The sequence below is a fragment of the Dreissena polymorpha genome, chromosome 11, assembly GCF_020536995.1.
Source record: "Dreissena polymorpha isolate Duluth1 chromosome 11, UMN_Dpol_1.0, whole genome shotgun sequence".
Lineage (NCBI taxonomy): Eukaryota > Metazoa > Mollusca > Bivalvia > Myida > Dreissenidae > Dreissena > Dreissena polymorpha.
Genome location: NC_068365.1, coordinates 56195597 through 56222756, shown reverse-complemented (window position 1 = coordinate 56222756; position 27160 = coordinate 56195597). Strand labels below are relative to the sequence as shown.

General features: G+C 35.6%; 1 protein-coding gene across 1 annotated transcript in view; it reads left to right on the top strand.

The window, feature by feature from the left end:
- The window catches only part of LOC127850936 (dystrophin-like), a 245613-nt gene extending 219297 nt beyond the window's left edge, over positions 1–26316 (top strand). The window contains exons 58-69 of the mRNA XM_052384337.1: positions 337–422; positions 890–1047; positions 1397–1563; positions 3238–3349; positions 4714–4847; positions 18000–18116; positions 18511–18577; positions 19455–19546; positions 20321–20561; positions 20883–21039; positions 22483–22560; positions 23233–26316. Of these exons, the coding sequence (XP_052240297.1) occupies positions 337–422; positions 890–1047; positions 1397–1563; positions 3238–3349; positions 4714–4847; positions 18000–18116; positions 18511–18577; positions 19455–19546; positions 20321–20561; positions 20883–21039; positions 22483–22560; positions 23233–23363 (1540 nt within the window). The 3' untranslated portion in view covers positions 23364–26316. The remainder of the gene's footprint in view (positions 1–336; positions 423–889; positions 1048–1396; positions 1564–3237; positions 3350–4713; positions 4848–17999; positions 18117–18510; positions 18578–19454; positions 19547–20320; positions 20562–20882; positions 21040–22482; positions 22561–23232) is intronic.
- The last annotated feature ends 844 nt before the right edge of the window (positions 26317–27160 follow it).

The following is a 27160-nucleotide window of genomic DNA, read 5'->3' as shown; positions in this document are numbered from 1 at the left end:
AACCACATATCTTGTTTAATTATTTTTTTTTTTTTTGAGGTTTAGGACATTGTATGTTTACATGTATGTATTTATTTGTGTAGACAGAAAGTTGTGGTGTATTATTGCTGAAGTTAAAAGGACTAAGTCCGAGAAAATTTGTGTCTGGTATTGAATAGCTAAAGCTATGCGGTAAAAGTCTATCTGGGATTTACAATATTGGAGTATAATTTTAACAGTATCTTCTAGAACACTAACTCTTACCAGATACACAAATTTGCTGAGAAAAATATTTTTTTATTTGAACTTCCTCATATTTGAACATCATTTGTATTGAAAGTATTGTTGTGTTTACAGAACTCGAAGTGGGAAGATAAGAGTGCTGTCATTCAAAGTGGGCATTATTTTGATGTGCAATGGACATGTGGACGATAAGTATAAATGTAAGACTGAAAGCGTATATTAGGGAATTCAATTAGTCAATCTGATTTCAGAAACTGAGAGTTTTGTAAATGTATGCATATTAAACAAGGCTATTGCTAAGTTGTTTTGTTAAGATAAGAACAAACTCCTTTAAGCTATTTTTTGTTTAATATTTCTAATTAAGTTAAAAATGTATTATATATTCAAGATAAATTTACCTAAGAAATTAATATGTGTTAGTAATAATTTTTTGTTCATAGTATTTAAAGTATGCTAACAATATGTGTATTTAATTTGCAATCGTATGTTTATTTAGGAATTGCACATCTGATTGCCCATGAAATAAAATTATGTAAAAAAAAGAATGAAATTTCTCGCCTATGAATAGCTACATAACTAAAAGATGCAGGAATATGATGTGAATAAAATAAATCACAGTTTAAGTTAATTGCAACGTAATTTATAAATTTTCATTAACTTATTTTAGTCCTGTTTCGCCTGATCGCAGACAAGAACGGTCTCACAGACCAGCGCAAGCTGGGTCTTCTGCTTCATGACTGCATGCAGTTACCACGGCAACTAGGCGAGGTGGCTGCTTTCGGTGGCAGCAATGTGGAACCCAGCGTGCGCAGCTGCTTTGAGAAGGTACCATTGTTGCTATGGAAACAATGGATTGGTTGCCATGGTCAGGGTGAACATTTTGATTTTTGTTAATATGGTTACTGTGAAATCAGTAATTAAGGTCACCATGGTAACTATGGTTACAAACATTTAGGTTACCTTCGTAACTGTGAACACATAAATATAGGTTATCATGGCAACTGTGCACACAGAAACTTTGCTTACCTTGGGAACTGTGAGGGTATATGGTTTAAGAAAACCATAATTACTGAGATTTGGGTTACATTAAAAAAACGACAATTACAATTTGGAAAATTGTTTGTTGATTCATTGCAAGTCTCATACCCATATCTTTATTCCAATATTCTTGCAGGCGTCTGGCAAGCCCGAGATAGAGCTGAAGCACTTTCTGGAGTGGCTGCGCCAGGAGCCCCAGTCCCTGGTCTGGGTCCCTGTTATGCACAGGCTGGCAGCCGCAGAGAACGCCAAACACCAGGCCAAGTGCAATATCTGCAAAACCTTCCCAATCATCGGACTAAGGTATTGACTATTGACCTTCCCAATCATCTGACTAAGGTATTGACTATTGACCTTCCCAATCATCTGACTAAGGTATTGACTATTGACCTTCCCAATCATCTGACTAAGGTATTGACTATTGACCTTCCCAATCATCGGACTAAGGTATTGATTATTGACCTTCCCAATCATCGGACTAAGGTATTGACTATTGACCTTCCCAATCATCGGACTAAGGTATTGACTATTGACCTTCCCAATCATCGGACTAAGGTATTGACTATTGACCTTCCCAATCATCGGACTAAGGTATTGACTATTGACCTTCCCAATCATCGGACTAAGGTATTGACTATTGACCTTCCCAATCATCGGACTAAGGTATTGACTATTGACCTTCCCAATCATCGGACTAAGGTATTGACCTTCCCAATCATCGGACTAAGGTATTGACTATTGACCTTCCCAATCATCGGACTAAGGTATTGACTATTGACCTTCCCAATCATCGGACTAAGGTATTGACCTTCCCAATCATCGGACTAAGGTATTGACTATTGACCTGCCCAATCATCGGACTAAGGTATTGACTATTGACCTTCCCAATCATCGGACTGAGGTATTGACCTTCCCAATCATCGGACTAAGGTATTGACTATTGACCTTCCCAATCATCGGACTAAGGTATTGACTATTGACCTTCCCAATCATCGGACTAAGGTATTGACTATTGACCTTCCCAATCATCGGACTAAGGTATTGACTATTGACCTTCCCAATCATCGGACTAAGGTATTGACTATTGACCTTCCCAATCATCGGACTAAGGTATTGACTATTGACCTTCCCAATCATCGGACTAAGGTATTGACTATTGACCTTCCCAATCATCTGACTAAGGTATTGACTATTGACCTTCCCAATCATCGGAATAAGGTATTGACTATTGACCTTCCCAATCATCGGACTATGGTATTGACTATTGACCTTCCCAATCATCGGACTAAGGTATTGACTATTGACTCAATCATCAATATAAGCCTTGCTCTGGGAAAACAGGCCTTAATGCATCAGCTTAAAGTTTCCTCACAGATTAGCCTGTGCAGTTTGCACAGGCCAATCAGGGACAACCTGTCCGCTTTTATTGTATTTTTTGTTCAAAGCAAATGTTTTCTTACTTTAAAAATCCAATTCAGGCAAAAAAAGACGTTTGTGGTTTACCTGTGCCGAGTGTGCACAGGCTCATCTTGGACAACGCTTAACACACATTCATTAAGCCCTGTTCATCAACAAGAGGCTCATTTGTTTTTAAGAGTTTTTTAACAGAGAGGAAGGTTTAACTGGGTTTAACCTCAACTGAAAAAAAATTGCTCAAAAGTGAGTAATGCCGGTCAATCGCTGTTGGTTATGCATTGCTGTTGTCAGAGAACTATAAGCCCTCTTGGCAGCTATTTTCTAGAGATGGTTCATTATCAAATTTCTTAAATACATTTAAAATTTATTGATTCCATTGTCCAAAAAGAATTACAAAAAAATTTAATTAAAAAATGTTGTGTATATTCTTGTAAAACATTCAATTGTGTCTATTCCAGAGGTATGTTTCTCTTCAAAGCTTCAAGTATGGTCCTCGATTTCTTAGGACCCTGAGTCCTTGGTGCTTACATATTATACAACTAAAATGTTTCTCTTCCACAGGTACCGATGTCTTCGGTGCTTCAGCTTTGACATCTGTCAGAACTGCTTCTTCTCCGGCCGTAAAGCCAAACACCACAAACTGACTCATCCTATACAGGAATACTGCACCACTGTACGTACATAGAGCTGTATTAGTGAACATCTACTTGTACTCTGCAACATTTTTTTAACACTTGGGCCTTGTTATGGGAAAACTGGGCTTAATGCATATGCATAAAGTGTTTCCCAGATTAGCCTGTGAAGTATGCACAGGCTTATCAGGGGCAAAACTTTCTGCTTTTATGAAATTTTTGTTAAAAAGAATACTTACTTCAATGAAAATCCAGTTAAAAAAAGTGTCGTCCCTTGATAGATTGTCTGGACTGCACAGGCTAATCTTGGACAACGCTTCACTTCTGTGCTTTAAGCCCAGTTTTCTGTGAATTTAGACGTACCTTTTTTACTGCTAATGTCAGCATGAAATTCTGAGTATTAATTAATAACCTAGTTTTTTTCATGGAGATTGATTAGCAAGATTGAGGCACATGGGACTTATTAGTGGTGTGATATTCAAAACTATTCAAAGCATGAATAAGAATACAGATGACAGCAAATTTGTATCCCCGCCAAAGGCGGAGGGCATTAGAATCCGCGTTGTCTATATCTCAGAAATTATATCAGATTTTAACATGAAACTTCATGGGTGTATAGATATTAATGAGAAGTGCCATGTTCATGAACCATAACCCTGCACTTTCTAAAATAAAAGTTATTGCCCTTTCATTTGTTATGCCCCGGGATCGAATGATGGGGGGTATATTGTTTTTGGCCTGTCTGTCATTGTATGTGTGTGTCTGTCCCAAAACTTTAACCTTGGTCATAACTTTTTTAATATTGAAGATAGCAACTTAATATTTGGCATTCATGTGTATCTCATGGAGCTGCACATTTTGAGTGGTGAAAGGTCAAGGTCATCCTTCAAGATCAAAGGTCACATATATGGCTTCAAAGCAGCGCATTAGGGGGCATTGTGTTTTTGACAAACACATCTCTTGTTGTATGATGTTACTATTCAGGGCTATATCTCAGATACCATACAAGACTTCAACATGAAAATTCATATTAAGTGTATTGATATCAATTAGGAGAAGTGCCATGCTCAAGAACCATAACCATACTTTTTCTAAAATAAGAGTTCTTGCCCTTTGTTGTCTTTGTATTGTGTTACTTTTCAGGGCAATATCTTAGATATGCTACAAGATTTCAATATGAAACAACATGAGGGTATAGATATCAATTAGGAGAATGCATGAAACACTTACCCTACACTTAATTTTTTTTTTAGGATTATACCATGTATGAAGGGATTTGCACCCATCAGTTAACAACAATTTGGCGGGGGATATCAATTCATAAAATTTGCTTGTTTATATTTATATTATTATTTGTTTGATTGCAAAAAAGACAAGTTTGTGATGCTTTTTTGCTTTCCTTTAGACCTCATCAGGTGAAGATATTCGTGACTTCACTAAAGTCATGAAAAACAAATTCAAGACGAAGAGCCATTTCCGTAAACCTCGTCTGGGTTACCTACCTGTACAGACCGTCCTAGAGGGCGACATGTTAGAAAGGTAGAGAAACTAGTGTTATTGTTTAATTTCCATAAATCTTGTGTGCATTACCTCCATGTTTAGACCATCCTTGAGAGGAACATGTTAGTAAGGTATGGCACTAGTGTTGTATGTTTTTTTTTTAAGAATTTAATACCATGGATAAATTAAGCAAAACCATGGGTAGTTTTGTACAGAGATTTAATAGTTAAAAGAAGAAGTACAGTCTACTCTCGTTATCTCGACATCGGATATCTCGATTTTCTCGATATGTCAAAGTAAGGTCAATGTCCCAACTGTTTTCCTTCTTTATCTATATTAATAGGCATCACATATTTCGATTTTCGTTATGTTGAATAATTCGATATCTCGATATAAAAATTTGTTCCGAGTCCCGATTTTGAATGTATTTACTGTGGTTTATCTCGAAATGCAAATAACTGTCCCAGTGTTGGCATAGTTGAGAAAAATTTTCTTTGATACTTCACCATCCCGCTTCGCCGGGCTGCTTCCGATTCTGTACGGTAGACAATTGATCCGTTAATTGCATCAATGATCACACCTATGTAATGTCGTTTGCCATTAATACTTGAGTAAGGCCTGTCACTTTAACTGTCACTTTAACAGCAATTAACATTTCAAAATGCATTGAGTTATATTTTTGTGTATATAACCCGTCACAAATTGCAGAACTACAAAATGTACATGACTGTACAGTTCAGTATTCCGGAACATGATTTACGCATTTCATATGGAAAACCTCGTCTTGATTGCATCATAACTTTAAATAGCAACATTAACGGATGTTTATTTGACATTTTAGAAAATGATAAACGCATGCGTTCATGCAATTCTGTAACACTTAAAACATCATTTTAAGCATTTAAATAGTAAAGTTAATCGTGCCTCGTAAAAACGTGTATATATCAGGTAATAGATAGGGTAGTAGAGAGTATTATGCCACACGGTGACAGCTTTAGTTAGACCACTTAGCAGGTATATAAATGTTAAAAACAAGGTAACTTTTGGTCTCATTTTTATCGTTATCTCGATATTTTTTCTTGTTCCTGCCGACTTCAAGATATCGAGAGTAGACTGTACTAGTTCAAAACGTTGTAGAAGTAGTAGTTATAGTAGTAGTAGTTGTAGAAGAAGCATAGGCAGTACTGGTAGTATAGAAGTAGTAGTAGAACTAGTGGTAGTAGTTGAAGTAGAAGTTGTATAAGTAGTTGTAGTAGCAGCAGTAGTAGTAGAAGTGGTTGTCGTTGTTGAAGTAGTTGTAGTAGTAGAAGTCGTTGTAATTTTAGTCATAGTAGTAGTGGTTGTTTTTTTTTTATTGTTGTAGAAGAAGCACTTGTAGAACAAGTATAAGTAGTAACAGAAGTAGTAGTAGTAATTGTTTTAGAAGAAGCAGTAGCAGTAGTGGTAGCATTAGTAGTAGAAATACTAGTAGTAGTAGTAGTAATAATAGTAGTAGAAGCAGCAGCAGCAGCAGCAGTAGCAGTAGTAGTAGTAGATGTTGTAGTAGTGGCAGTAGCAGCAGTTGCAGTTGTAGTAGTCGTAGTAATAGCAATAGTAAATCTTTAGTCGATGTAGTAGTATTAGTAACAGTAGTAATACTAGCAGTAGTAGTAAAAGTAGTAATAGTAGTAGTAGCAATAGTAGTATTAGTAGTAGTTATAGTAGTATTATTATATATTATGAGCATAATAAATTGTAAATGGGGAAACGTTTTAAGATTATTGTCCCCTACTGGTGAAACCGGAGGGGACTTATGGTTTGCACTCTGTCTGTCAGTCAGTCTGTCTGTCAGTCTGTCAGTCAGTCCATCTGTCACACTTTTCTGGATCCTGCGATAACTTTAAAAGTTCTTCATATTTTGTCATGAAACTTGAAACATGGATAGATGGCAATATGGAGATTATGCACATCATTTCATTTTGTTCCTTCATCAAGAATTCTGGTTGCTATGGCAAAAAAAAATAAAAAAATCTTACAATGGTGGAGTTTCACTGGTTGGGGACAATATTGCTTGACAATCTCTTAATTTTTACAGATTGAACTTGTTATTGGTGAATTTGTTGGTAGGTTTAATAAAAGGATAATGCACTGACATAATCAAATTGTAATACCAGTCAAGTGAATGAAAGTTGGCTGGACATAAAGAAATAACATTGTTGTTTTGCTTGAATAATAAATGTAATGGTTGTATGATAAAAGTCCTGAATTATAAGGTGTTTAGTCCTCATTAGGCACTGTATTGGAATGCTAAGGCATCAAGCAAGTCATTTATTATTAATAGTAAAGTAACGCCTATGGAGAATTTACAACAACAATAAATTTCCAATGTCTGTCATTTTCCTCCAAGGAGGTAGTAAATGCCAGTCTGGTATTGATTTGTGCAGAAGAATTACTTGTTTACAGAAATAGTACAGTAACCATGAGACTTTTAACAAACACCAGCAGGCAAAATATTGATAATTTCTGAATTTATCTGTTATCATTATGTAATGGATTTAATTATCTATGAGATTGACAAGTGCATGATGTGTGAGTTTTTTCACAATTTTTTTAGCCTGGGTCTGGGAAAAATTGGCTAAAAGTATGAGCGTTAATTGTCATCTTAGATTAGCCTTGCAGTCTGGACAGGCTTATCAAGGATGACATTCTGCCTAGACTGGTTTTGGTTTGGAAGAGACTATACCTTCAAACAAAAAAATCCATAAAAGGGGGAAAGTATAAGAAAAGGCCTGTATTAGACTGTGCAGATTGCATAGGTTATTTTGGGATGACATTTTGGACAGATGCGTTTAGCACAGTTTACCAAGAATGTGGCTTATTAGATAAAAGGCCATTAACCAGCTTGTGTTGTCGCTACCAAACCAGTAGGTCTTCAGTATATTTGCTGAGACAGCTTACAGCACCTTCTGACTTTTGATGGAAAAGATGTTTATAGAACAAAAAAGAAGTATTTAATTTTTAAGTCATAATACCCCTTTAATTGATTAAAATTGGCAAAAAAATGATTAAATTGTGTATCTAGTTTAAATTATTCATTCTTCCCTTTTTTATGCCCCCGGATCGAAAGATCAGGGGTATATTGTTTTTGGCCTGTCTGTCTGGTCTGTCTGTCATTGTGTCAGTCAGTCATTGTATGTGTGTGTCCCAAAACTTTAACCTTGGTTAAAGTTTTATAACCAGAGCTCCAGATAAGGGCCGTACAGCCGTAAATACGCCTTTTTCATGAATATTTACGTATTTATTTTTATAAACTGGACATACAATTACCACATTAATATCCATTTTACGCATTTACGAAAAAAATCTGGCCGTACCGATACGTCTGCGTCAGCGCGGCGTGATTTGTCAGTCTCTAACCTAACGGTGCTTTTCGTTAATTTAAATTACCGAAATGTTGTAGACTGGGTTCATATATTATTGTCTATTCTGTCGCGTGATTTCCTGTAACTTGTAAATCCCTTAAAAACGATATGTCTGCGCGCAATTGAATGCCGGCTTAACCGAAAGCAGCTCAAAACAACACTTTGTTGTCATATTATGACTACATACGGTGTCTTCTAACCATCCTGACATTAAATCTGTAAACCCAGAAAAAGACATTGTCGCCCCTATAGTAAACGATTTGATTGCATCGGTGGCATAAAACGTTAGAAAACATGATGGGAAACGGATGAGACAGTGAAATAAGTGTTCATTTTTTTAGCTTACTAGTTGGCTTGTGTTTTCTTGTCAAGAAAAATGGAGAAATAGTATTAGTCATGAATTTTAATGTGTAGTTGTATTAGCATCATAATTCAGAATGGAAAACCTAATACAGTAACTGTTTAAGAAGCTACATATATTTATTATAATTGCTGCAAATGTTTCTGTAAAGTCAGTTATACACCCTTCAATATCAAAGAACACGGGTAGTACAGTACTACCTGTATTTTTGGATATGGTAGTACAGGTACTAATTGATTTTAAGCGTTACTCCTTTTCTTTCTGTCAGTGGCAGTACCATTACTAATTTCACAAATCCTTATCTGGAGCTCTGTATAACTTTTGCAATATTGAAGATAGCAACTTCCTATTTGGCATGCATGTGTATCTCATGGAGCTGCACATTTTGAGTGGTGAAAAGTCAAGGTCATCCTTCAAGGTGAAAGGTCAAATATCATTGTATTTTTAATTCCTAAAACTTTAACCTTTGTTAAAGTTTGGTCATAACTTTTTGAATATTGAATATAGCAACTTGATATTTGGCATGCATGTGTATCTCATAGAGCTGCACATTTTGAGTGGCTAAAGGTCAAGGTCATCGTTCAAGGTCAAAGGTTAAATTTTGGCTTCAAAGCGGCGCAATAGGGGGCCTTGTGTTTTTGACAAACACATCTCTTGTTATTACCGGTAATGACCAAAAAATGGCAAGGCTTGTACTATAATTAAAAACTGGTTTATTATGCAAATGATGTTTTTTGAGGTTTAGAAATATTCATATATTTCTATAGGGCTAAATTTAAACCAAAAAATTAAACCATAACATAGCTTCATTTCATCTTTATTAAAAAGCTTAAGAGTCACACTATCATATTGTTTTGACATGAAGATCATGATGGTGCTATTCAACTCTATTGCTGGATTGGATCTCACATGGTATTGATTGTATCTATATATATTGAAGTATCCATGAGTAACTGTTATGGGGAGCTGTGTGAGTCAGTGGATGAGTCTAATGTCATGTGATTAGCAGAAATAACATTTATAGAGGTTTGCTCCAAGATTGTCACCATGTGATTGAAATGCCAGAACGTTGTTGATGACATAGAAACCATAAATGGAACAATGTTATTATACAAAATGGTTTATGCACTCATGTAAATTATACATTCTTGTTGGTGGAAGACTGAATATCCAATGATTTAAAGCATTAAATTAAAGTGTTTAAAGAATAAAACTGTGATTGCTATTTCATGTGACTAAATTAACAAATATGGACTCCTAGAATTTTCTTATGATATGACTGAGAGCTACAACTTTAAATGCAGTTCTTGTACAATATTATATTGAACAAAGTAAACTGTCAAGTGCATCAGATAATTGAATGTAATAAAATGTGTTTGGTGCCTGTAATGGAATGAATATCAGATGATGGAAATCAATAGCTGAACATTCAAATGCTGATTGTATGACCACCGTTCTTGGAAGATAAAGCTTTATGTGGGTAACGGTCTGTCCCAGATGAGCCTGTGCAGTCCCCACAGGCTAATCAGGAATGACACTTTCAGCCTTAAGACTTGATTTTCAATTAGAAGAGACTTCCTTTATAATTCCATAAAAGCGGAAAGTGTTGTCCGAGATTATACCGTGCCGACCTCATAAGCTAATCTGGGAGGACACTTTATCCACTTGCAATGAGCCTGGTTTGTCCAGAACGTGACTCATATTGAAGTTTGATTGTACCGTTAATAGGTTTAATGCAGTGAAACAAACCCAAATGCTGATAGTGGCAGAAGTTGTGATAATTTATTGGCTTCATGGGCTTATTGAAGGATCAGAAGGGCAGTCTAGAAAACCTGGACTGGACATTGACTGGACTGGACTCGTGGACTGGACTCATGGACTGGCTGATCGAGCATTGATTTGCCGATATACTATAGCTTAACCAGGACTTTGCCTGCATTCACCTGGGCATTACCACTTGAGGGCCGGTTTGAGTCTGCGGAGCTATGATAGTGAGACTGGGGAATAAGGGAAAATGATTCACACGGAAAACTTGACAGTCGCAGATGCACACATAGACTATTAACTTATGACAATAACTCGAATTTTTTCTTCGAAAACTATAGCACAATTGACTTCATCAAGTATATTTGGGCAACATAAACATGAAGCATAAAATCTTCATTTACATAACATTTTTTCATTTTCAGGAAGAAAATACTATAATGATAAATTTCTGTATAGATTGTTTACAATGCTGTAAAACAACTTAAGTACAAGTGCTACAACATTTCATTCGTATATATAAAACCATTATTCAGAGCATTCTGTTAAACTGATCAAGTAATGTCTTATTCAGATTTTTTATCTTATACATTATCATAAATTAATGTTTATCTCCAGGGTTTGGCGCAAAACTATTGTTACTCAGTTTTTTAGAATTTTACAGGAGATCGAAAAAAACATCCTTGTTTCCCTAATTTTCACTTCCTGATAAAAACCTGGCTAAAACTTATAGTAAATAACTGTATTTAAACATAACAGTTAACAATTTGTTTAGATATTGATTCATTTAAATGTATTTAATGAATATCAAGATACAATACTGAAGTCCAGTATAAAAACATAAACCAAAACTCAACGGACACACAGAAAAACGCATACGAACATCCACCCACACACAGAGGGTAAACCTTAAATCCCTCTGATCATAGACCAGTAGGGGAATATAATTACTTTGTTTATAATTTTCAATAAGGCAACATTGTTTACAAAGATGCGATGCAGTCCAGTCCATGAGTCCAGTCCATGAGTCCAATCCACAAGTCCAGGCCAGTCCATGATTCCAGTCCAGGTTTTCTAGACTGCCGATCAGAAGGCCCCAGGCCCTCCAGTATTGGTTATTTAATCACATGATTGGAGTAAGTACTCCCAGTGGGAATAAATGGGGAGAATTGAACATACTTGATCTTCCTTGTCTGACAGTTCTAAGAAAAGAAAGCAATGATTGTTGGTGAGGAATGTGTTTGGAATTGTATTGTGCTCTAAAGACTAAACAATTTGGATTCTGTTTCCATATGCTTTTATATATTATTTGTTAGACAAGTGTTTAAACTTTTTTTTAATGTGAGAACTTAGTGCCTGTTGTTAATTTTTTCAATAGCTTGATATTTAATCATGAAATTATTATAACAATATATCAGAGGAATATTGATTAGTTCCAACATGTTCATTTGTCTGAAGTAAATTCAATATTTGTTCCAATCAAGACATCCTTGTCAATTAATCATGATGGAATTTTAATGCTTTTCCAATAGGCTAATGCATAACTGCAAGGTGTCTGAATGATTGGCAACTGGGAGATGTGTCTATTGAATTATAAATTAAATGTGAATGTAACATGTATCAGAGAATAGGTTTGCTAGACTGGCAATCATATAGCTCATAGTGTATGTTAAAGTCGAGAGAAGAGAAGTCCGTTAGTGTTGCATGGTATTTTATAGTGACTGAAGGATACTGTATATATGTGTGAGTTTAAAGGACTTGATTAAATATGCATTCTCCAATGCTCAAAGTCACTTGGGGATATTAATAAATTCTTTGAAGAGCTGTTGCCAGGACATTTAAGAAACATTTGTGTCTATAAATAAATACTCCCACGCAGGATTGCAATGTTATATCAGAGCCATATAATGAGAGAATCTAGATACTGGAGCATTTATCCAGTGGTTGTTGGTACTGCCATATGAACATTATGTTATAATTATAAAGAAATACTTAAACAAGCAGTAGCCATTGCATAGCAGTACAAATTGATGATAGGGGTTCATACTGAAATGTTTTCTTCATCCAGTGCACTGTTGTTGCTATGGTGATTGAACATTGTTGCTATGGTGATTGAACATTCAACAAGATCTGCCTGACAACAGCTTAGCCTTTAGGAAATCCTGGACCTCATTGGTGAATGGAGATATCATTTGAAAACATTTGTATGCAGTGAACTGTGTTTGTGGGAAATACACCAAAGCAGGCTTGATTATAAATCCCTATGGGATCAGTAAATTTGACAGTGGGATTATATTTGTCTTCTAGTGTACACTTTTTGCATGCAGTAAATTAACTGGAAGATATCTAGTACAGGAATATGTTGTCCATGTTCTACTGAAGTTAGAGGTTAAACAGTGGAAAACCTAACTCAGTTTTGCCAAAATAACATAAAGTTTTAACTATTGTAGCATTGACACTACCTGTTCTACCTTTGACTATAGATCTTAATTGAGGATCACAATCTGTAATTGCTCATTAGTGTGAAGATACTTGCTGTATTGCAATACTTCCCTTCAATGCACTGTTGTGACCAGTGATACTTGCTGTATTGCGATACTTCCCTTCAATGCACTGTTGTGACCAGTGATACTTGCTGTATTGCGATACTTCCCTTCAATGTACTGTTGTGACCAGTGATACTTGCTGTATTGCGATACTTCCCTTCAATGTACTGTTGTGACCAGTGATACTTGCTGTATTGCGATACTTCCCTTCAATGTACTGCTGTGACCAGTGATACTTGCTGTATTGCGACACTTCGCTTCAATGCACTGTTGTGACCAGTGATACTTGCTGTATTGCGACACCTCCCCTTCAATGCACTGTTGTGACCAGTGATACTTGCTGTATTGCGATACTTCCCTTCAATGCACTGTTGTGACCAGTGATACTTGCTGTATTGCGATACTTCCCTTCAATGCACTGTTGTGACCAGTGATACTTGCTGTATTGCGATACTTCCCTTCAATGCACTGTTGTGACCAGTGATACTTGCTGTATTGCGATACTTCCCTTCAATGCACTGTTGTGACCAGTGATACTTGCTGTATTGCGACACTTCGCTTCAATGCACTGTTGTGACCAGTGATACTTGCTGTATTGCGATACTTCTCTTCAATGCACTGTTGTGACCAGTGATACTTGCTGTATTGCGACACCTCCCCTTCAATGCACTGTTGTGACCAGTGATACTTGCTGTATTGCGATACTTCCCTTCAATGCACTGTTGTGACCAGTGATACTTGCTGTATTGCGATACTTCCCTTCAATGCACTGTTGTGACCAGTGATACTTGCTGTATTGCGATACTTCCCTTCAATGCACTGTTGTGACCAGTGATACTTGCTGTATTGCGATACTTCCCTTCAATGCACTGTTGTGACCAGTGATACTTGCTGTATTGCGATACTTCCCTTCAATGCACTGTTGTGACCAGTGCTGGGACATAATTTAACATAAAAACATGGGACTGGAGTTCCTTATTAACAGGTGGGTACTCTTGATTTTTATTTGGAAAAATTTATTTGTATGGGAAAATATGCATGGCACTATTGAAAAAATATTTGGGTACAAAGCTATGATATTATTTAAATGTTTAAAAGCATATTTATTTTTCGGGTAGGGCTTTGTCTCATTTTTAGCTCTACTGGCGGAAGGCCTGAAGAGCTTATGTCATGGCGTGGTTTCCGTCGTCTGTCCGTGCGTGCGTTAGACTTTTTCTTGTTTACTTGATAAAGTCCACAGTTTTCATCCGATTCTTTTCAAACTTGTTCAGCGCCTTTATATTAATGAGGACTGGAACCCTATTGAAAATGGGTTACATCAGAGTAAAAAGTCCAGAATTATCTCCACTTGAATTTGAGAAAATTGTGAAATAAGGCTTGTTTACGCAATAAAGTCCACAGTTTGCATCCAATCATTTTCCAACTTGCACAGTGTCTTTATCTGAATGATGAGTCAAACCCTATTGAAAATGAGTAATATCGGAGTTATAAGTCCAGAATGATCTCCCCTTGAATTTGAGAAAACAATGAAAATCTGTAACATTTTGCCATAACTTTTGCAATATTGAATATAGCAACTTCATATTTGGCATGCATGTGTATCTCATGGTGCTGCACATTTTGAGGGGTGAAAGGTCAAGGTCATCCTTCAAGGTCAAAGGTCAAAAAAAATATCAAAGCAACGCAGAAGGGGACATAGTGTTTCCGACAAACACATTTCTTGTCTGTTTACATATAAAGTTCTATCCTTTTGAAACTTCAACGGATGTTTTATATCATCAAGGGCCAGAACCCCATTGAGAGTGAAGAAAATTTGTCCAACTTATTGTTGAAAAGGAGCCATTTGAAGTTTAAATTTTTCGTTTCTTCTTGTTTATGCGATAAATTTCCCATTTTGGGTCTGTTTATATAAAACTTACTCAGATTGTTTATACTATCAAGGGCTTGAGCCCTATTGATTCCAGCCAGTAGAGCGATTCAGGCCCTCATGGGCCTCTTGTTTCCATTGTTCTTGGGCAACTTAATTGTTTCAACACTCAAAAAATCAACAGATGAGACTTGAAAGTTGAGAACCACTGCAATTGAGGCCCATCAAGCAATAGCAAAAGATGGTCAACTTTTTTTATCTAAGTTTAATCCAAACCACACAACCCTAATACTTGTGAAAATGTGAAACGATTCCAAAAAACAAACAAACAGTAGGACATTTTGTGTTGGGATTCCTGTACAAGTATTATACAACAGTACTTTGATATCTTAAAGCTACTTTAATAAAGCACTAAAATATAACGTAAAAAATCAAACAAACTGATTCTTGAAAAATGTTATTGTTTCCAAACATAAGTGTTTTATATTTCTTCCTTTTTAGCTCACCTGAGCACAATGTGCTCATGGTAAGCTTTTGTGATCGCCTTTTGTCCGTCGTCCGTCGTGCGTTTTGCGGCGTCAACATTTGCCTTGTTAACTCTCTAGAGGCCACATTTATTGTCCAATCTTTATGAAATTTGGTCAGAAGATTGGTCTCAATGATATCTTGGATGAGTTCGAAAATGGTAACGTTTGCTTGAAAAACATGGCTGCCAAGGGGCGGGGCTTTTTTCCTTATAGGGCTATATATGGCTATAGTAAAATCTTGTTAACTCTCTAGAGGCCACATTTATTGTCCGATCTTCATGAAACTTGGTCAGAAGATTCATCCCAATAATATCTTGGACTAGTTTGAAAATGATGACGGTTGGTTGAAAAACATGGCTGCCAGGGTGCGGGGCATTTTTCCTTATATGGCTATAGTAAAACCTTGTTAACACTCTAGAGGCCACATTTATTTTCCAATCTTCATGAAATTTGCTCAGAAGATTTGTCTCAATGATATCTGGGACGAGTTTGAAAATGATGACTGTTGGTTGAAAAACATGGCTGCCAGGGGGCGGGGCATTTTTCCTTATATGGCTATAGTAAAATCTTGTTAACACTCTAGAGGCCACATTTATTTTCCAATCTTCGTGAAATTTGCTCAGAAGATTTGTCTCAATGATATCTTGAATGATTTAAAAAATGGTAACCTTTGCTAGAAAACATGGCTGCCATGGGTCGGGCATTATTCCTTATATGGCTTTAGTAAAATCTTGTAAACACTCTAGAGGCCACGTTTATTGTCCAATCTTCATGAAACTTGGTCAGAAGATTCATCCCAATAATATCTTGGACTAGTTCGAAAATGATGCCAGTTGGTTGAAAAACATGGCCGCAAGGGGGCGGGGCATTTTTCCTTATATGGCTATAGTAAAATCTTGTTAACACTCTAGAGGCCACATTTATTTTCCAATCTTCATGCAACTTGGTCAGAAGATTTGTCCCAACAATATCTTGTTATCTCAGGTGAGCGACTTAGGGCCTTTCATGCCCTCTTGTTTTGATATTATTGCAAAAATAGTCACAACAACATGGATGTGGAGAGCATTAATGTATTCATTTAAGATTAACCAATACTGAAAAAAAGATGGGAAAATTCAGTTCACAAACTTAAAAGGACTGGAACGATTCTAGCGTTCTAGACATTGGAATTTGCAAAAATCTATATCATCACTTGTGAGTTTTCATGCAAAGCAGTAATTTATAAAATGTTCATCCCTGGAAAAGAAATAATGTGACAGTTAAAGGGTATTAAATTATTGCATGGGTTGTTAAGTGTCAGCTGGTTTTCTCATGTTGGAAAAGATCTTTGAAATGAGTTTTTCAGGTTCCATTGCAGGGGAGGTATTGATTCTGTTGGTTATAAGGCAGTAGATGTATTGCCTGCATGTGCAAAAGTGTATTTGCCATTTGAGTGTCATCCAAAAATTGGTATTTTGCCCTATGTGGCAAGCATAGATCCAGACCAGTTTGTTGAAACATTTTCAAGATACTGTATAGTCGAGTTGTCCAAAACTTGTATGTCCTGATCAGTTTGCACATTAGCTGATTAACCCTTTCCCACACAGAGGCAATGTGAAGATGGCTATGTGCAAACAGCATAAAACCAGAACAGCCTGCGAGTAAAAACTTTGGTTGGAAATGAAACACTTAAATCACATTTGAACTCTGATTCAAATAGAACACAGATCTTGGAATAACTTGGAATTTGAATAAATTTTGGTCTAGGTCAAACAATGATATGCAAGATCTAATTTACATATATCTATTCAAGAATTTAACTGAGCTATAATATATATAGATCAATTCTCATTAATGTTATTATCTTGATTGCTCATATAATATTCATCAGCCATTACATAGTCAAAATGGAGCATTGTGTTATGCTCTGAAGGAAATGCACATTATTGATCAGCATTAAAATGTTTGCTCCTAGTGGTCGAAAGATAAGCATTTTTTGTTGGAATATTCATATATGGCTGCAATTTTCTGTTGGTTTTGAGTTCTCTTTTGGTAAAATATCTCCTCAGTCTGTTTATGTTTTATTCTTGTGAACAAGTCCAAGTGAATCATCTTTTGCTGGCAAGGATTGCATGGATATCTTTAACAATTGCTTAGAAGTGTCTTTTTGTGTCATAGAAATGGGATGTTTTCATGGTTTTTTGAAAGCACTATGGTAATCTTTATGTTGTTTTAAGAACTACTAATATTGTGTTAAGTAAAATGGCTTAATTTGTACAGATTGTATTGATGGCATGTTTATTTCCCTGTAGTGAAATTCATAAAAACTATATTATCTATTCAGTTGGAAATTTTCCTTCAGCAAAAAATATTTAGGAAATCCAAATTTTAGTTTATTGCCAAACAGTGGCTTGTGTGGGAAGGAATATGCATCTTAGGAGGTTAATTAGAAATTGAGTGTTTTTCCAAATTATACTCACTTCCTGAAAAAACAAGTTTGATGGATAACTGCAAATAACTTCATTTGCAGTTATGGATTGGTTTTGTCTTATACTATAGAATTGTACATAATCTGAATTTATAAAAGTAGTTTATTTCATGATTTCCAGTTTTGAAATATACTCAATCTTGCATACTGTCCCCTGTTAGCAATTCGCACTGATCAGCCTTATTTCCCCAAAATGCTGATAGGCACTTATGGCTTACAATGGCTGATATGTAAGCACGCATGTTGGTGTATTTTCAGCCCCGCCCCGTCGCCCCAGCACAGCATATCCCAGGACATGCATTCCCGTCTGGAGCAGTATGCCAACCGTCTGGCCGAGGTGGAGCAACGCCAGCAGCAGGCAACCATTCCAGAGGAGTAAGACAATACTTGAGCCTTGCTCTGGGAAAACAGGGCTTAATGCATGTGCGTAAAGTGTCGTCCTAGATTAGCCTGTGCAGTCTGCATAGGTTTATCTGGGACAACACTTTACGCACATGCATTAAGCCCTGTTTTCCCAGAGCAAGACAATTTAATTATGCAGTTCAGCAAAACAAATATTTATCTCGCCATTTTCTTGGTTGAATTGCAAAATCATAAATTATTTATGGTTAGCTGGTTTTTTATTAAAAAATATATTAAAGGTTGAGGATGTTACTTTTGTGCCTGGCCTTGTGTTCACAAAGTTGTTCATCAATATTGAAAATCAATTTAACTTGAAAACAGCACTGGAGCATCAACAGGTACTGCATATGTTTGGTTTACTTTCCAGAAATGAGGAGCATAACCTGATAGCACAGTACTGCCAGAGTCTGAATGGGGACAAATCATCACACGCCGTAAGTGAAGAATTGCTACATGTCTGCCAGGCTACATGATGACATGTTTAATTAACCCTTTACCACTTAGAAGCAAAGTGAAAATGTCTTAGTGCAAACAGCATAAAACCAGAACAGCCTGCGAGTAACTCGCAGTCTGTTCAGGTTTTATGCTGTTTGCTGCTCATCAGTATCTAAGGTTTGTATATGAAGCCTTGAAAACTTGAATGTAGTAAGAAAAGTCTTAAATTAAACATAACTTTCTAAAGGACTACAAATGTGTAAAAATACATATTATCTTCAGTGGTAAAGGGTTGTATATGTCAGTTTAAAGCATGTTATCATTATAGTTAGGTAAGAGTTGTGAGAATACAATAACAGCTTGTTTCATCCTAACTATACAAATGGTAAGTCATACCATTGCCATAGATGGGACATATGTAGACAATTATTTCTTGACACTTTTATGGGAAAATGTAACAGTATTGTTTAATGTACTCACATTCAGTAAAAGAGACCAGTGCAGGGCATGATTATATTGGTCTTTCCTATATGATACACAACATAGAACATCAAAATTAACTTCACTGTATTCCAGGTATAAGAACCTATGTTGATCATCATTATATTGGTCTTCTTTATATGATAGATGGCATAGAGCATTAGAAATAACTGCACTGTATTCAAGTTAAAGGGCCCTATTCAATTCCAGGTTATATTGGTGTTCCCTTTAAGATACACAACATATAACATCAATATCAACAGTATTCTGCTTAAAGAGCTCTCTGCTGATGGTAATACTGTTTATTCTTCTTCTTTATATGATACACAATATATAACGGTTATTGGTAAACACATTGGATAAGTAAAAGCTACGACACAAGCAACTTATTTCCAGTTAAAGAGCCCTATGCAGATCATGATGGCGGTAGACGTTCACCAGAAGACAGAGCTGGAGGCCATGATTCATGACTTGGAGGAGGAAAACAGGTCAGTGCAGGGGGGCATCATGGATATGTTATGAGCGGCATCATGAGAAAATAGGTCTTATGCCTGTGACTTTCCTGCGCATTGGAGCAGTTTTGTCAGAATTTGCCCAGGCCACCATATAGTCCTGCAAGATTTTGTCGTCTCGTAAGCGTGCAGCGTGGCTCCTGACCAGACTGCTCCAATGCACAGGATGGCCCTTAGTTACACTTGCCACAAATGCTTTAGGAACCCTTGTATGTAATTAACTTGTAAGCATTTGATGCTAGAAAAGATATTGACTTGACATGTAAACTGAAAACTCTCTAAACTGGAATCATTTTCAAACTGGACAATTGTTCTGGTCTGTATTCTTTGTTTCACTAAATATGTATGTGTTAAAAATTTCCCTAATACTGAGCATTTTGATCACATAATGTTTCTTGGTCAATTAAATTGATGCCTGAGAATGCAGCAAGGGCACAACAAAACTGATAACTTCTGTATTTATGAATGTTTATTCATTTAAATAAATGAGCTGTGCTAAGAGAAAATGCAGCTTTAAGCATGTGCGTAAAGTGTTTTCCCAAGTTAATCTGTGCAGCCTGCAAGGCTTATCTGGGATAACACTTTCTGTTTTTGAGGAAGTCTTTTCTTTATTAAAATCCTCTTAAGGTGGTAAATGTCCTCCCTGATAAGTGTGTGAACTGCACAGGCTAATTAGGGAAACACCTCATGCACATGCATTGAGTCCCTTGTTACCCAGCGCACAGCTCAAATGCAATTATAATGTTTCAGGACCCTTCAAGCAGAGTACGACCGCCTGAGAACGCAGCAGGAGCACAACAACAACGAGAACCAACTGCAAGTGAAGGACCCTGACCCAGAGTTGTTCACCAATCATGACGAGGAGATGCTTGCCGAGGCCAAGTTGCTACGGCAACACAAGGGTCGCCTGGAGGCCCGAATGAGGATCCTTGAGGATCACAATAGGCAGCTTGAAGCCCAGTTACAGAGGCTGAGGACACTACTAGAACAGGTAGGGAAGATCTGTCACAGGGCTGTAACACTGCCATTCGCCAAATAGGCCAATGGCTACAAAAGTTTCATTTGGCTAAGACAATTTTATTTGGCTACAATTTTAACTTCATAAAATCCGATAAAATAATCAAAATGACACAACTATCAGGGAAATTGAGCTTAAGAAAATTTCGAGCCAGGGAAATAGTTTTTGTTTTCAGATTTTTGAGCAGCTGGATATAATGTAATTAAAGAGTAATGCCCCCTTTAATAAATTTGAGCAGGTTTAGGTATTATGTTCGTTTTAAAACTTTATTTGCATATTCATGTTACGTTCCAGTCTGGTGACAAGAGCATGTCCTTATCATCGTCCATTCACGGTTCACTGCTCACCACTCCTAGTTCCTCCCACAGTTCGTTACCACGGGAACCATCGGGGAAATACTTCTCAGCTCACATGGAATCTGGATCGCACATGAACGGCCATCATTCAGCAAGTAAGTATATAAGAGCCTTGTTCTGGGAAAACTTTCTGCTTGAACTTGGTTTTTGGTTAGAAGTGTGTTCATTTAAACAAACAATTCCATAACAGCGGAAAGTGTCCTTCCAAGATGAACATTTGCAAACTGCACATGCTAATCTTGGACGACAATTGACTCACTTGCAATTAATTCCACTTTTCCAAAAGATCGTAATTATGGTTCATTTTTATTAAGAAACACAAAGTTCATAGTTGCTTGCATTAAAGTGAGATTATACGATTTTTTATATGTGTTAAATTGTAATATATTTATAAAATATGTTACAATAACACAAAATAGGCAAGAATAACGATACATTGAGTCGATTGTGACGAATATATTTAGTACATATTTTCCTACAATAACCGAGTCATTTGTCTTTTTATTAGGATCAGAGTTAGTGTTCGTGTGTCGTATGAATGTATATTGTTGCAGGAATTTAAAATAACCGTTAAACTACATTTAGATTCACAGTGTACATGCATGATATACATGTTGGCGAATTCGACTGTACAGACATTTTCGATTTCAGATTTAAATATCTGGCTTATTGCACATTTTTCGACATATGTTCTTCTTAACTTTTATTATAATTTATATTGAAATATATAATAAGTTTTTTTTACACATTTTATATAATTTCAGAAATATTTGACAAAATCGTATAATCTGGCTTTAACATAACCTAGTTAAAACTTTGGTGTCATCAATGATGTTTGTATGGAAAGTGAGCTATTTTCTGAATTGAACTCAGACATAGAAAATAAGATGAAAGCTGTTACCAATGCAAAATACTAAGCAACATATATTGTTTTTAACAAAACTAAATACTTTGTTAGATTAATGTTCAATATCATGCAAATTATTATTCAAGAATAATGTTTATGGCATAGATCAATACTTCATGAGATTAAAGCTTAATTCTAAAGCTATACACTTATTATAAATGCTGAAAACTTAGTAAATTTGTGAATAATACCAAGGCTAAATACCAACTATGATAAATGCTCACTTCTAATACTTAAGTGCAAAGTTGGAGAGGTGTAAACATGATTCATAGTTAGAGATTGTATATAGTTACTCCTTTTATTATTCCTTTTGTCTAATCTCTTTAATTTGATTTTAGGGTTTGTTGAATACATGCCCTTAAATGGGTCTTGTTCTGGGAAAACTGGGCTTAATGTGTGTAAAGTGTCATCCCGGATTAGCCTGTGCAGTGTGCACAGGCTAGTAAGGGACGGCACTTTTTTATTAATTTGATTTTTCACTAAGAAACGACTACATGTAATAAAAAAAATAATACTAAAAACTGAAAGTTTCGTCCCTTATTAGCCTGAGATAAACTGAGACAACACTTTACGGACATGTTTTAAGCCCTGTTTTCCCAGAACAAGTATTACCAGCCAGTTCTGTTCACAGGCATGGAGGACAACAGCCAGCTGGCTGCTCTGGGTGCAGATAATAACTTACCACCATACAACCCAGACAGAGCCAGAGGTAGGAATACATAGCGCTTGGATTTGTTAACCCGTTCCCACTGAGAAGCAAATTGAAAATGGCTATATGCAAACAGCAAAAAGCCAGAACAGCCTGCAAGTTACTCGCAGTCTGTTCAGGTTATACGCTGTTTGCTGCTTATCAGTATCTAAGGGTTGGAAATGAAGCTTTTCCAACTGGAATCTAGTATGAAAGGTCTTTAATTAAATTTAACTTTCTAAGGGACTTCACATGTGTCAAAATGTGTATCTTAGTGGTAAAGGATTAATGTGTCTTTTCTTTGTAAGGTGCAGAGACATTTGTTACACAATATGTTATATACAGTAGTGAACAGGTCCAATATCAAGAACACATTTTCATGCTTGTTCTCTCAGAAGATAAGGTTTGAGTATTCACTCAGCTGAGAATCGAGAATGTTGGTCAGCTTAAAAACAATTAAAAATCTCAGCTATAAGAGTATGCACATATTCCTCTAAAAACTCAGGGTTGAGTCTTACTCAAAACTCAAAAAGCTTCTATGAACACCAAATTGAGTATGATGGTCAAGCAAATGAGCAACCTTAGAGGAACATTCCAAATTTGTGTCAGAACATTGACCTTAGTATGTTTATTTGATAGGCCAAGATCATAATTTTGGGTCAGAAGTTGTGAAATAAATGATGTTTTACATAGTTTCAGGCACAGGCAGTGTGGGTGAGCTGTTTAACCGGGCTGGTCAGGTCGGTAAAGCAGTTGGCTCCCTAGTAACAGTCATGACTGATGAGAATGGTGATGCCATAGTGGAGGAGGACAACAACTTCTGACATCATCTGTGATGTCATCAATATGTGTGTATCTGTTTGAAACATGTGCAGGGAGGACATGCTTTAATGTGAAAAATCCTACTGTGATGTCATCAGTTCATGCGTATGTGTCGAGAGTGAACTGAAAGATTAAGTGACATGGCCAATTACATTTTAAATCTGATGTTATTAAGTAAAATGGTTATAATTTTCGCTGATGTCTTGATGATGTCATATTGTGCATATCATTATTAGCGATTTTGAACAGTTACTTCAGATATAAAGTTGTTCTTTCCTTACCATATATTGTTTCAGTAAATTAAACAAATTCTTATTTCATGTTGTACAGACTTACATATTATACTTCTTTTTAACCAGGTTTCCAGAAGGAAATAACTGGTTATTAGATTGGTGAATGTCAGCGGGCGGGCAGAACCAGCTTGTCCGGGCCATAACTATGTTGTTCATTGTGAGATTTTAAAATCATTTGGCACATTTGTTCACCTTCATTGGACGGTGTGTCATGCGAAAGAATTATGTCAATATCTGCAACATCAAGGTCACACTTTGAGTTCAAAGGTCAAAAATGGCCATAAATGATCTTGTCCGGGGCATAACTATGTTATTCATTGTGAGATTTTAAAATTACTCGGTACATTTGTTCACAATCATTGGACGGTGTGTCATGCCAAAGAATTACGTTGATATCTCCAAGGTCAAGGTCACACTTTGAGAAAATAATTGAATTTGACACAAGGGGGGGTAACTAGGAACAATCAGTAACAATGCACGTTTTGAACTATCTCCCTTTATCAGACTTTTAAATCAAGGTCGCCACAACTTAAAATAGATTGAATTTTACACAAGAGGAGTAACTAGGAACAGTCAGTAACAATGCTAATTTTGAATTGTCTCCCTTTATCAGACTCTTTTTTTTTTTTTTTTTTTTTTTTTTTTTTTTTTTTTTTTCAAATTGACAACCTGGTTTTGTGACAATTTTGTCCCTTTTTATTAATTTCAATTACTTAGAGGTATATAACTCTTTACTTTTTACTTTGCTTCATCCTTAAAAAAAACTTGACAGTGAATACTCAATAAGACAAGCATTCTTTTTACTTTGTTAATAAACTTTTAGTTCCCGTTTTGAAATTAAATGTATTATATACAAGTAGAAGAATGTACGTAAAAATAACTTCACTCAAATTATCTTTTAAATACATAAGCATAATCTTTAGTTGTCAAAATTGTAGCCCTTGATTCGGTTGCCTTATATTTTAATATGCCATAATATGTTGATTTGTGCAGCATATTCTACTGAAATGCATGGATATACAACTGTGAATACTATTGTTGGGATAGTTGGTGGTATTTAGGTGTCTTGATGTTGTATTGTTTATGCAGCATACGTTTTAGGATTTCATTATTTTGTATGGAGATATATGGATAATTGCTATTTTTAAAGTATAGATGCTTATCAGATTACAATATCACTGCCAATGGTCATGTTGTTTAACTGAACTAATAAGAAGAGTCTGATTGTACACTGTGTTCCTGCTCTGTTCTACTATCACAGTATGATTTTGGTGGTCAGTATGTGAAACAATTTTCTTAGAAATGAAATTTACATTATTTTAAATTGATCCACTTATATTAAAACCAATATTTAAATATTATGCTCTTTATTTCTCATTGTATCTTTTTTGTTTTATACAGTTGATACTGGCATGATATATTTATAGAAATACAGTGTAGTGTTAATATTTAAACTTAAAAGTTATATATAGAACCACCTATTGTTTATATGGAATCATGTATTAATATAATAAGTTGTAGTTTCATAACACAATACAATGTACACCAAGTTTAATATATTTCCATATTAGCATTAATGGAAAATTCTATATCAATGTAATAATTATTGATATTTTGAGTTCACATATAAAGGGATGTTAAAATTGCCCAGTTGTTCCCATGCTTTCTATATAAGGGTCCCTCTTACACACACAAACGATTTTATAAAGGCATTCTCAATGTTGTTTTCACTGTATTGCTTAATAATTTATTTGTGATTTGATGGGCGTAGAACAAGTCCTAATTGCTTTGTTGTTTCTCGTTCAAATACTTTAATAACCCACTTTTATTGGTGCTTTAATGTGTCATATTTTAATATTTTGTATATATTTAAGTGTGACATTGAAATAAAATTTCAAATAAGTTATTAAAAACAACATATACCATTTAAATAAGAATTAAGTTATTATGATTACTTTCTTACACTTAATACTTCTTTATGTATTTTGTTTGTTTGCATATTTAATATTTGTCAGACAGATGAAATACTTGTGTTAGTCTGTTAGATAGAATAATTAATTTGGTAGGCATGCTCCTTAGAATTTTGCAAGGGTTTGTGGAATTTGCCTGCCATTTGAACTCCTTGCATGTCACTAGGTTGCCAAACATGTGTTGGATTCCTGTAGAAGTAAGTAGCCTTTAACGTTGTTTTTATACATTATACATAATTGTATATCTTAATATTTCTTGGTCTAGGCATGGCCATGGATTTATTTAGAACCTTATTCTGAATGACACAAAGTTCATGAGTTGTGTTAAATTTGTTGGCTGTATATGTTATTTCCTCTGTAATATTGTAAATTTGTTTACCATTTTATTTGTTTATTTTACCCTATTTATGAGACATTCGAGTACTTCCTTACACTTTTATTTTCTCATTGTTTAAGTAAATCATAATTTACGTATTCCGTATAATTTGAATTTGTGTATTCATAGGTATATCTTAAAGTTTTGAATTCTCATTTGGTTAAGTCATAGCACCTGTGTCTGGTTTCGATTACATGGGAACATGAGTTGTGATGAAGCACTTACATATAACTGAATGGTTGTATGTTCAGAATTTGTGATGTATATTTTACCACAAGATTATAACATGTAAATTAAAAATAAAATATAAAATATGCGTGCGTGACTTGCTTGTGTTTTACCTTATGTGTGTTTGTGGGTTTAAGACAACGCTAGAACACCAGTCAGTTTGGTGGCTATTTAAATACTACACGGATACAGCGATAGCAATACAACATTGTAGGCGGGGCTTATCATACTGACGTTATCAGGATACATGACACCTTTGTATGGCTTTGTACCGTACGAACACAATGCAGAATTTTATTACAGCTTGTTCGTAGGTCTTTTAATGAACATGGCATTCATTTCCTATACATTGGAATATTTAGTGTGTGTTTTTTATGCCCCCGGTAGGGTGGCATATAGCAGTTGAACTGTCAGTCTGTTTGTCTGTCTGTGTGTCCGTCCAAAAACTTTAACATTTGCCATAACTTTTGCAGTATTGAAGATAGCAACTTGATATTGGCATGCATGTGTATCTCATGAAGCTGCACATTTTGAGTGGTGAAACGTCAAGGTCATCCTTCAAGGTCAAAAGTAAAAAAATACAATCCAAGGGAAGTAATAAGCTTTAAAAGGGATATAAGTTCTAAACCTGCCAAATGATGTATTGAAATTGTATTTCAAAGCGGCGCAATAGGGGCATTGTGTTTCTGACAAACAAATCTCTTGTTTCCAAATTATTTGCAGGTGTCTGCATACACTGATCTTAACGCTACCGCGAGGGTATTGATTTAAGATAATTTGTGTGCTCACTTGCCTGCACAATAAAAATGAACCGCAATAAAATAAAGACTGACTGTCACAACATACAGCAATAAATGCAGTTACTGCAATTTATTACCATATCTTAATATACCACATTTAAAGTGTGAACAAATTTAGGTACATAATCAGAA